The 12,557-nt window shown below is 48.0% G+C and overlaps 1 protein-coding gene across 1 annotated transcript; it reads left to right on the top strand.

Moving 5' to 3' along the window:
- Window positions 1-10,302: 10,302 nt before the first annotated feature.
- LOC109771687 (pentatricopeptide repeat-containing protein At1g11290, chloroplastic) lies at window positions 10,303-12,269 on the top strand. The gene has a single exon (XM_020330385.4). The coding sequence runs from the start codon at window positions 10,380-10,382 to the stop codon at window positions 11,790-11,792; it is 1,413 nt and encodes a 470-aa protein (XP_020185974.1). The 5' UTR covers window positions 10,303-10,379; the 3' UTR covers window positions 11,793-12,269.
- The last annotated feature ends 288 nt before the right edge of the window (window positions 12,270-12,557 follow it).

Raw genomic sequence — 12,557 nt, 5'->3', positions numbered from 1 at the left:
CCGGGGCATGGTCTTCGATCCCGTTGATCGGGTCTTCAATGATGAAGCAGGGGCAACAAGGACAAGGTGGGGGTCACTGATGGATCATTAACCAACCTATACTAAGCAGTTTTAGGATAAGCAGGCAGGGTACAATGAGCAGGTTACAAAAGAGGCTATGCATCAGAATAGGAGCAAACAATAACAGTAGCAAAATCTAATGCAAGCATGAGAGAATGGAATGGGCGATATCGGGATGATCAAAGGGGGGCTTGCCTGGTTGCTCTGGCAAGGAGGGGTCGTCGTCGACGTAGTCGATCACAGGGGCGACATCAGTCTCGGGGTCTACCGGAGAGAAGAGGGGGAAGAAACAGTAAATATAAAGCAGACAAAGCATCACAAAGCATAACATGGCAATATGCGGTGCGGGGTGTGACCTAACGTAAGGCTACACGATATAGGTGAAGGGGGAATTCAACCGGGAATGTATTCCCGGTTCCGGACCTGTATCAAACAGATGACCGGAGGAGGAATGTTCCATGTTCAGCATGCTAGGGGCATGTGACAGATGAACGGACCGTGTATTCGGATTCGTTGGATTTTTCTGAGCAACTTTCATATAGAAAACATTTTCATCCGAGTTACGGTTTATTTTCTATGAATTTTCAAAGATTAAACCATTTTCTGGATTTATTTAAATTAACAGAAAAGATAAAATGACGTCAGCAGAGTGTCAGCATGACATCAGCAAGTCAACAGACCCACTGACTGGTCGAACTGACCAGTGGGTCCTACATGTCATAGACAGAGGGCTAACAGTGGGTTATTTTAATTAAACGTGGTTAATTAGCAGCTGGGTCCCACATGTCAGTGACTAATTAGCTAAACTAATTACTTTTAATTATAAAATCATTTTAATTAGTTATTTAAGTGGTGGGGCCCGCACGTCAGTGGTACTGAGCTGCCTAGTCAGTCAACAGGCCCCACGGGCCCACGGTCAGTGGCTCAGGGGACAGGCCCCAGGCATCCACGTCAGCCCACGCCGGCGATGGTGACCGGAGTAACTCCGACGGGCCATTTCGCGGCGGCGCATCGCCGGCGAGGTTCGGAAATTGCCTACGGTTCACCATTTCGCGTGACACGACTTGCGTTCGAAAGCTAGGAGGGAGCCGCGTCGAGTGGTGCTGCTAGACTACGCTGGGGAGGCCGGAAAAGTCACCGGCGTCGAGCTTGGCGGCGATGGCTTTCGGGCAACGGCGGAATTGACGCTAGAGAGGGCGGTTGCACTAACTGAGGGCGCTACGGGTCCCTACGGCGTCGAGGAGCATGGCCGAGAACTCGGTCGAGCTCAATGTCGACCGAAACGACGGTGACGAATGGCGCGGCGGCGGTTCGGCCATGAAGAAGAACGGCGATTGCGAGCGCGGGGAGAGGGGAGAAAGAGAGGGGTTCGGTGCGGCAGCTTACGATGCGGCTCACAGTGGCCCTTGGATGCTTAGGAGCGCAGCGGGTCGACGGAGTCGGCGACGGACGGGGCGGAGGAGCTCCGATGATCCACGGTGGTCACCGGCTCGATCCGGGCGATGTAGTGGCCTCCGGCTCGGATGCGAGGCTGAGGAAGAGGGAGCAGACGTCGACGGTGCTGGTGGACAGGTCAGGAGGACGAGACGGCTCCGGTGGCCGCGGTGACGACGGAAGATGGCAGCGGGCGCGCTCGGGTCAGAGAGAGGGGAGTAAGCGAGCAGAAAGAGAGATCGACGAGGGAGAGAGGGGGCAAGTGGGCGAGTGGGGAGGGAGCCCGAGGCGTCGGGGCTGCCCTTTTCCCCTCGCCGGCGACGTGGCAGCGCGGGGCGCCGCGCCGGGTCCGGTGGGAACGAGCTGGGGGGGGGGGGGCTCGGTCGCGTGAACAGAGAGGAAAGGGATGACCGGGGAGGGGGAGCGGGCCGGCCTAGCTGGGGTGGGCCGAGGCCCAATGGGAGGTCAGGGGCTCTATCCCCTTTTCTCTCCTTTTGTTTTTGTTTTAACTTTTGCTTTCTTTTTTTAACAACTTTCTGTTATAGCTATTTTAGGCCATTTAGGTACTTTGCAAAAAAAGTTGGTTCACCACCAATATTACCAGAAGAATATTTTCCACACGATGAACATTTTTGTTTTCATGTTTGAGAAATTTTGAATTTCACTTAGCATTTGAATTTGCATAAAAAGGGAAAGTTGAAAGAAACATGAGATAATAATGATCAGACACATGTTTAGCAAAAAGATTAACTTAACCCCAAGGGTTACTGTAGCATCATTACACCGGGGTGTTACAGTCTGTCTCTCCCACTTTAGTCAGATCGGATTCGATGAAAAGGGTCCTTATGAAGGGTAAATAAAAATTGGCATATCACGTTGTGGTTTTGGCGTAGGTAAGAAACGTTCTTGCTAGAAACCTATAGCAGCCACGTAAAAATTTGCAACAACAATTAGAGGACGTCTAACTTGTTTTTGCAGAAAGTGTCATGTGATGTGATATGGCCAGAAGGATGTGATGAATGATATATGTGATGTATGAGATTGATCATGTTCTTGTAATAGGAATCACGACTTGCATGTCGATGAGTATGACAACCGGCGGGAGCCATAGGAGTTGTCTTAATTTATTTATGACCTGCGTGTCAACTGGAACGTCATGTAATTACTTTACTTTATTGCTAACCGTTAGCCATAGTAGTAGAAGTAATAGTTGGCGAGACAACTTCATGAAGACACGATGATGGAGATCATGGTGTCATGCCGGTGATGATGATGATCATGGCGCCCCGAAGATGGAGATCAAAAGGAGCAAAATGATATTGGCCATATCATGTCACTATTTGATTGCATGTGATGTTTATCATGTTTTACATCTTATTTGCTTAGAACGACGGTAGCATAAATAAGATGATCCCTCGCTAAAATTTCAAGAAAGTGTCCCCCCTAACTGTGCACCGTTGCGAAGGTTCGTTGTTGCGAAGCACCACGTGATGATCGGGTGTGATAGGTTCTAACGTTCGCATACAACGGGTGTAAGCCGGATTTACACATGCAATACACTTAGGTTGACTTGACGAGCCTAGCATGTACAAACATGGCCTCGGAACACAAGAGACCGAAAGGTCGAGCATGAGTCGTATAGCAGATACGATCAACATGAAGATGTTCACCGATGATGACTAGTCCGTCTCACGTGATGATCGGACACGGCCTAGTTGACTCGGATCATGTATCACTTAGATGACTAGAGGGATGTTTGTCTGAGTGGGAGTTCATTAATAATTTGATTAGATGAACTTAATTATCATGAACTTAGTCTAAAACCTTTACAATATGTCTTGTAGATCAAATGGCCCACGCTAATGTCAACCTCAACTTCAACGCGTTCCTAGAGAAAACCAAGCTGAAAGACGATGGTAGCAACTATACGGACTGGGTCCGGAACTTGAGGATCATCCTCATAGCTGCCAAGAAAGCATATGTCCTGGAAGCACCGCTAGGTGAAGCACCTATCCCAGCAAACCAAGACGTTATGAACGCCTGGCAAGCACGTGTTGATGATTACTCCCTGGTTCAGTGCGGCATGCTTTACAACTTAGAACCGGGGCTCCAAAAGCGTTTTGAGCAGCACGGAGCATATGAGATGTTCCAAGAGCTGAAAATGGTTTTCCAAGCTCATGCCTGGGTCGAGAGATATGAAGTCTCTGACAAGTTCTATAGTTGTAAGATGGAGGAGAATAGTTCTGTCAGCGAGCACATACTCAAAATGTCTGGGTTACACAATCGCTTATCTCAGCTGGGAGTTAATCTCCCGGATGACGCGGTCGTTGACAGAATCCTTCAGTCGCTCCCACCTAGCTACAAGAGCTTTGTGATGAACTTCAATATGCAGGGGATGGAAAAGACCATTCCTGAGGTATATTCAATGCTGAAATCAGCGGAGGTGGAGATCAAAAAGGAACATCAAGTGTTGATGGTCAATAAAACCACTAGTTTCAAGAAAGGCAAGGGTAAGAAGAACTTCAAGAAGGACGGCAAGGGGGTTGCCGCGCCCGGTAAGCCAGTTGCCGGGAAGAAGCCAAAGCATGGACCCAAGCCTGAGACTGAGTGCTTTTATTGCAAGGGAAACGGTCACTGGAAGCGGAACTGCCCCAAGTACTTAGTGGATAAGAAGGCCGACAATACCAAAGGTATATGTGATATACATGTTATTGATGTGTACCTTACCAGCGCTCGTAGTAGCTCCTGGGTATTTGATACCGGTGCGGTTGCTCATATTTGTAACTCAAAACAGGAGTTGCGGAATAAGAGGAGACCGGCGAAGGACGAGGTGACGATGCGCGTCGGGAATGGTTCCAAGGTCGATGTGATCGCCGTCGGCACGCTACCTCTACATTTACCTATGGGATTAGTTTTAAACCTCAATAATTGTTATTTAGTGCCAGCTTTGAGCATGAACATTGTATCTGGATCTCGTTTAATGCGAGATGGCTACTCATTTAAATCTGAGAATAATGGTTGTTCTATTTATATGAGAGATATGTTTTATGGTCATGCCCCGCTGGTCAATGGTTTATTCTTATTGAATCTCGAACGTGATGTTACACATATTCATAGTGTGAATGCCAAAAGATGTAAGGTTGATAATGATAGTCCCACATACTTGTGGCACTGCCGCCTTGGTCACATTGGTGTCAAACGCATGAAGAAACTCCATGCAGATGGACTTTTGGAGTCTCTTGATTATGAATCATTTGACACGTGCGAACCATGCCTCATGAGCAAAATGACCAAGACTCCGTTCTCCAGAACAATGGAGCGAGCAACCAACTTATTGGAAATCATACATACTGATGTGTGCGGTCCAATGAGCGTTGATGCTCACAGTGGTTATCGTTATGTTCTCACCCTCACTGATGACTTAAGTAGATATGGGTATGTCTACTTAATGAAACACAAGTCTGAGACCTTTGAAAAGTTTAAGGAATTTCAGAGTGAGGTTGAGAATCAAGGTGACAGGAAAATAAAGTTCTTACGATCAGATCGTGGGGGAGAATATTTGAGTCATGAATTTGGCATGCACTTAAGGAAATGTGGAATTGTTTCACAACTCACGCCGCCTGGAACACCTCAGCATAATGGTGTTTCCGAACGTCGTAATCGCACTCTGTTGGACATGGTGCGATCTATGATGTCTCTTACCGACCTACCGCTACCATTTTGGGGATATGCTTTAGAGACTGCCGCATTCACTTTAAATAGGGCTCCGTCGAAATCCGTTGAGAAGACACCGTATGAATTATGGTTTGGGAAGAAACCTAAGCTGTCGTTTCTAAAAGTTTGGGGATGCGATGCTTATGTCAAGAAACTTCAACCTGAAAAGCTCGAACCCAAGTCGGAATAATGCATCTTCATAGGATACCCGAAGGAAACCATTGGGTATACCTTCTACCTCAGATCCGAAGGCAAGATCTTCGTTGCCAAGAACGGGTCCTTTCTGGAGAAAGAGTTTCTCTCGAAAGAAGTAAGTGGGAGGAAAGTGGAACTTGATGAGATGACTCTTCTCGAACCAGAGAGTAGCGCAGCACAAGAAAATGTTTCTGTGGTGCCTGCACCGACTAGAGAGGAGGTTAATGATGACGATCATGATCAAGTTACCACTGAACTTCGTAGGTCCACAAGGACACGTTCCGCACCAGAGTGGTACGGCAACCCTGTCCTGGAAATCATGTTGTTAGACAACGGTGAACCTTTGAACTATGAAGAAGCGATGGCGGGCTCGGATTCCGACAAATGGCTTGAAGCCATGAAATCCGAGATAGGATCCATGTATGAAAACGAAGTATGGACTTTGACTGACTTGCTGGATGATCGGCGAGCCATAGAAAATAAATGGATCTTTAAGAAGAAGACAGACGCGGATGGTAATGTGACCATCTATAAGGCTCGGCTTGTCGCTAAGGGTTATCGACAAGTTCAAGGGGTTGACTATGATGAGACTTTCTCACCCGTAGCGAAGCTGAAGTCCGTCCGAATCATGTTAGCAATTGTCGCGTTCTATGATTATGAGATATGGCAAATGGACGTCAAAACGACATTCCTTAATGGTTTCCTTAAGGAAGAATTGTATATGATGCAGCCAGAAGGTTTTGTCGATCCTAAGAATGCTGACAAGGTGTGCAAGCTCCAACGCTCAATCTATGGGCTGGTGCAAGCATCTCGGAGTTGGAACATTCACTTTGATGAGATGATCAAAGCGTTTGGGTTTACGCAGACTTATGGAGAAGCCTGTGTTTACAAGAAAGTGAGTGGGAGCTCTGTAGCGTTTCTCATATTATATGTGGATGACATACTATTGATGGGAAATGATATAGAATTCTGGGAAAGCATAAAGGCCTACTTGAATAAGTGTTTTTCAATGAAGGACCTTGGAGAAGCTGCTTATATATTAGGCATCAAGATCTATAGAGATAGATCGACACGCCTCATTGGTCTTTCACAAAGTACGTACCTTGACAAGATATTGAAGAAGTTCAATATGGATCAGTCCAAGAAGGGGTTCTTGCCTGTATTGCAAGGTGTGAGATTGAGCACGGCTCAATGCCCGACCACGGCAGAAGATAGAGAAAAGATGAGTGTCATCCCCTATGCCTCGGCCATAGGGTCTATTATGTATGCCATGCTGTGTACCAGACCTGATGTAAACCTTGCCGTAAGTTTGGTAGGAAGGTACCAAAGTAATCCCGGCATGGAGCACTGGACAGCGGTCAAGAATATCCTGAAGTACCTGAAAAGGACTAAGGATATGTTTCTCGTTTATGGAGGTGACGAAGAGCTCGTCGTAAAGGGTTACGTCGACGCTAGCTTCGACACAGATCTGGATGACTCTAAGTCACAAACCGGATACGTGTATATTTTGAATGGTGGGACAGTCAGCTGGTGCAGTTGCAAGCAAAGCGTCGTGGCGGGATCTACATGTGAAGCGGAGTACATGGCAGCCTCGGAGGCAGCACATGAAGCAATTTGGATGAAGGAGTTCATTACCGACCTAGGAGTTATTCCCAATGCGTCGGGCCCGATGACTCTCTTCTGTGACAACACTGGAGCTATTGCCCTGGCCAAGGAGCCCAGGTTTCACAAGAAGACCAGGCATATCAAGCGTCGCTTCAACTCCATTCGTGAAAATGTTCAAGATGGAGACAAAGATATTTGTAAAGTGCATACGGACCTGAATGTCGCAGATCCGTTGACTAAACCTCTTCCACAAGCAAAACATGATCAACACCAGAACTCTATGGGCGTTCGATTCATCACAATGTAACTAGATTATTGACTCTAGTGCAAGTGGGAGAAATATGCCCTAGAGGCAATAATAAAATGGTTATTATTATATTTCCTTGTTCATGAAAATTGTCTATTGTTCATGCTATAATTGTGTTATCCGGAAATCGTAATACATGTGTGAATACATAGACCACAACATGTCCCTAGTGAGTCTCTAGTTGACTAGCTCGTTGATCAATAGATGGTTACAGTTTCCTGACCATGGACATTGGATGTCATTGATAACGGGATCACATCATTAGGAGAATGATGTGATGGACAAGACCCAATCCTAAGCATAGCACTAGATCGTGTAGTTCGTTTGCTAAAGATTTTCTAATGTCAAGTATCACTTCCTTAGACCATGAGATTGTGCAACTCCCGGATGCCGTAGGAATGCTTTGGGTGTACCAAACGTCACAACGTAACTGGGTGGCTATAAAGGTGCACTACAGGTATCTCCGAAAGTGTCTGTTGGGTTGGCACGGATCGAGACTGGGATTTGTCACTCCGTATGACGGAGAGGTATCTCTGGGCCCACTCGGTAATGCATCATCATAATGAGCTCAATGTGACCAAGTAGTTGGTCACGGGATCATGCATTACGGAACGAGTAAAGTGACTTGCCGGTAACGAGATTGAACGAGGTATTGGGATACCGACGATCGAATCTCGGGCAAGTAACATACCGATTGACAAAGGGAATTGTATACGGGATTGCTTGAATCCTCGACATCATGGTTCATCCGATGAGATCATCGTGGAATGTGTGGGAGCCAACATGGGTATCCAGATCCCGCTGTTGGTTATTGGCTAGAGAGGTGTCTCGGTCATGTGTGCATGATTCCCGAACCCGTAGGGTCTACACACTTAAGGTTCGATGACGCTAGGGTTATAAGGAAGGTTTGTATGTGATTACCGAATGTTGTTCGGAGTCCCGGATGAGATCCCGAACGTCACGAGGAGTTCCGGATTGGTCCGGGAAGTGAAGATTTATATACGGGAAGTCATCATACGGTCACCGGAAATATTCGGGGGTATACCGGTATTGTACCGGGACCACCGAGGGGTTCCGGGGGTCCACCTGCCCCGGAGGGCCTTATGGGCTGTAGGTGGAAGGGAACCAGCCCCTAAGTGGGCTGGGCGCCATCCCCCCTAGGGCCCATGCGCCTAGGGTTGGGGGGAACCCTAAAGGGGGCGCCCCCTTGCTTGGGGGGCAAGCCCCCTCCCCCTTGGCCGCCGCCCCCCCTCTAGATCTCATCTAGAGGGGCCGCCCCCTTCCCCCTTCTCCCTATAAATAGAGGGGTGGAGGGAGGGCTGCAGCACCACATCCAAGGCGCAGCCCCTCCCCTCCCCTCCCCAACACCTCTCCTCCTCCGCGTGAGCTTGACGAAGCCCTGCCGGAGAACTGCCACTCCACCACCACCACGCCGTCGTGCTGCTGTTGGAGCCTTCTTCCTCAACCTCTCCCTCCTCCTTGCTGGATCAAGGTGCGGGAGACGTCACCGGGCTGCACGTGTGTTGAACACAGAGGCACCGTTGTTCGGTGCTTGGATCGGATTCTACCGCGATCTGAATCGCTACGTGTACGACTCCTCCAACCGCGTTCTTGCAATGCTTCCGCATCGCGATCTTCAAAGGTATGAAGATGCACTCCCCTCTCGTTGCTAGTAAACTCCATAGATTGATCTTGGTGATGCGTAGAATTTTTTTAATTTCTACAACGATCCCCAACATCTAGGTGCCAGGATAGGCGGTCGTGTGGCAGCTCCAGGTCCGGCTCGTGGAGTGCTACCACGTCTAGGAGGTCATTCCAGGCAGCAATTTCTGGGGGCCCAAATGGCCGACGGAACGCAAGGCGCCCTAAGTCAATAAGGGCCACCCCGACAGAGACTCGGGGGTCCACCGTGATGGAGAATAGGACCGGGAAACGTGCCGCGAAGGGTGCATTAATTACCCAACCAGCTAAGTGCATATAGAAAATGAGGAGACCATGTGTTGAATGTTATTGGTCTTGATTACCATGTGATGAGAGACACACATTTTTTCTACTATAAAATGCATTGGGAATATAGAAGTATACTCTTTTGGGGACGAGTTTTAAAGCCAAACGTACACTTATTCATGCGCGCTTGGGGGGGGGGTGTTAGATTACTAATATGCCTTTGCCATTATTGATATGATAGGTGCTTTGGGATTCATGCCAAAAAGTTACGGAAACATAAGAGCATGCCTCATAAGACCCTAGGCCCTAAATATAATCCCCGATGCTTTCTCCTGGGCTAGGGGGCCGGTGCCCCCTGCTGATATGTGCATAACTCAACCCATTGATTCATGTCCAATGTTTTCGTGTGTGTACTTATCTAGACTTGACAAGTAGAATAAGCTCCACGTTCTCAAAGTCAGAGACAAAGACATGTATAATTGATTGGCCCTCAAATTGCATCGCAGAGTTTTGGCGAAGCTGGCAGGACATGGAGAGGTGCACAGACCGCGAGTTGTTCAAGGACCGCATCCCCGTGGTCACCTACGAGGACCTCTACCCGGAGATCAATCGCATCGCCAACGGCAATTGTAGTGACCCTATGTTGCTCAATTAATATAATACACCCCTTTAAGAAAAAGCGAGAGCAAACTGAGGGCATGTACAATGATGGTATATTAGGGACATCACGTGGGATAAATGTTAAGGTGGGAAAAGAGAAACCATAAGAAAATATTTGTCTTCTCTTAATTAAACGATGATCTCTTAACAATAATATCTCTCATCACATAAATTTCAAGTTATCAGAGATAAGACTAAGAGATAACCTGTGTACATAATTTTATATTATCTTTTACTATAAATTACGTGACGAGTTTAAGATAAGACGGTCAACCACTTTAGATACCTTCTCGAAAACACACACACTATAGATGCCTTTAGAATGGCAATTAATAACACCCATGGCATGTGCTACTATATCAAATTGTGGAGGCGCCCAGGGGCTTTCTTGTCATTTACCCAATAGCACCCAAATCAAATGCCCACGGCCACGGGTGTGCCGCTGCCGCCATGACCCATGAGCGCCAGCGCCACCACCTTGCGCGACGCCGCGGCCATCCTCGGCGCCCTGTCCGCCGCCTCCGCGGCCCAGCTCCACGCGCCCGCCCTAAAGCTCGGGTTTCTCCCCTCCTGTCTCCACCTCTGCTCGTCCTTCCTCAAGTCCTACGCTGCGTCCGGCCGCCTGGCCTTCGCGCGCCAGCTGTTCGACGAAACCCCCCGCCGGGACATCCCTCTATGGAACACCCTCGTCTCCGCCTGCGCGCGCTCCCGTCAACCCCACCACGCCCTTCTCGCTGTGTCCGCCATGGTGGGCGAGGGCTCCCGGCCCAACAACCTCTCGGTCACGAGCCTCTTGTCCGCGTGCGCGCAGCTGAGGAGTCTGGTGCACGGGAGAGAGCTCCACGGGTATGCCGTGAGGAATATCCCTGTTCTTGATTTGCGCGTTCTCAATGCGCTGGTAAGCATGTACGGGAGATGCGGGCGGTTCGCTGAAGCGAGCACGGTGTTCGCCGGTATGGAGAATAAGAGCGTGGTTTCTTGGACCTGCATGATCAATGCTTGCTGCGAGAACGGACGCCCAGCAGAGGCGCTGGGGGTGTTCAACGAGATGAGGCTTGCCGTTGTCAAGATCGATGAGGTCACCCTGCTCGCAGTCATCTCAGCGTGCACAAAATTGGATTGTACGTCGGAGTTGGGGGAGTGGGTGGAGGTATATGCAAGCGAGAATGGCTTCTTGGAGAACACCCGTGTCGCGAATTCACTCATCCATATGCATGGTAAGATGGGGAGGGTGAAGAAGTCATGTCAGATATTTGACTCGATGAGTGTGAGGACTGTGGTCTCATGGACAGCCATGATACAGGCACTTGCTGTGCATGGGCATGGGGTGGCTGCCCTTGTTAGGTTTTCGCAGATGCTCAGACAAGGGTTCTGGCCTGACGAGGTTATCTTCTTAAGCGTGATCAATGCTTGTTGCCACTCCAGGCTAGTGAGTGAAGGGCGCCAGTTGTTCAAGTCTATGGTCGAAGACTATCACATCACACCATGGATGGAGCACTATGGAAGCATGGTGGACCTGTTGTGCAGATCTGGCATGTTGGACGAGGCATTTGAGTTTGTCCTGGCCATGCCTGTGAAGCCTGATCCCGTAATATGGCGTGTATTGACCGGAGCATGCCGTGATCATGGAAATATGAATTTAGCGAGGAAGGTGATGGATCATGTGATCGACATGGAGCCTGACCATGAGGGGAATTATGTGCTTGCGTCAAATTTATATGCTGCCAATGAGAACTGGGGACGTGTTGTGGATGTAAGGGTGGAGATGGGTGTGAGGAAAGAGACGTCAAGATGCAGTACTGCCCTGTCTTACATTGAAGTCAATGGTGAAGAAAATGCAGAATTCTTCTCTACTGCACAGCACCAGTAACTTTTCCAACTCCACTACTATGAGATTTGCTTGAAGTATAATTATGAATTTTATTTGCTATTACTAGCTAGCATCCACAGTTGTGCAAGTTTCTATACAAATTCAAGAATTTGGTACTTCTTTGTCTTCTGCAAAAGATGCAAAAAGGTAGGCTATTATTGGTCAAATTGGACTGTCGGTCTGGTGGAGGAGTCTTGCTATTAGACATATATATGTCAACTGTCAGCATGCCTATCCTTCGAACATCTTGGAAGATCGTCTTAGTATACATATCTATCACTCGTTGATTAGTAGTCTGAGGTGATGCCTATCTCGATGTTGCTATCATAATTAATGATTGATAACCTCACATCCAAAGGGCCAGGTAATTCAGTAGTTTATTTTTTGTATGTGGCCAATTGTTTCCTCAGACGCACAAAAGCATTGCACATGTTTTTGTAAGTAGATGATATACAGCCATTTGGCCAGAGGCGAAAAGCGACCCTCTCCACTTGCCAATCAACGAGATCCTGGCTAAGAAAATATGAAAAAATATATATGAAGAAAGACGTGTCCGTCCTCACCAAGCGACCGGAATCAGGGCCCTCACATCTAGATCAAGAACAACACGAGAACCATACAATTTGTGAGCCTGGAGTATGCGATTATTTCTTATGTAGCTCACTTTTAGCAGACAGATTAACAATCAGTGTAGTTGCCTTTGTTTATTACTCCCTCCGTCTCATGATATAAGACGTTATTACATCTAATATGCTCACATACTAG

Source organism: Aegilops tauschii, chromosome 7 (genome assembly GCF_002575655.3).
Source record: "Aegilops tauschii subsp. strangulata cultivar AL8/78 chromosome 7, Aet v6.0, whole genome shotgun sequence".
NCBI classification, from domain to species: Eukaryota; Viridiplantae; Streptophyta; class Magnoliopsida; order Poales; family Poaceae; genus Aegilops; species Aegilops tauschii.
This window is presented reverse-complemented; position numbering and strand designations above follow the sequence as displayed.

Coding starts and splice junctions, on each gene's coding strand:
- LOC109771687 (XM_020330385.4), top strand. CDS start 10,380: ATGAGCGCCAGCGCCACCACCTTGCGCGACGCCGCGGCCATCCTCGGC.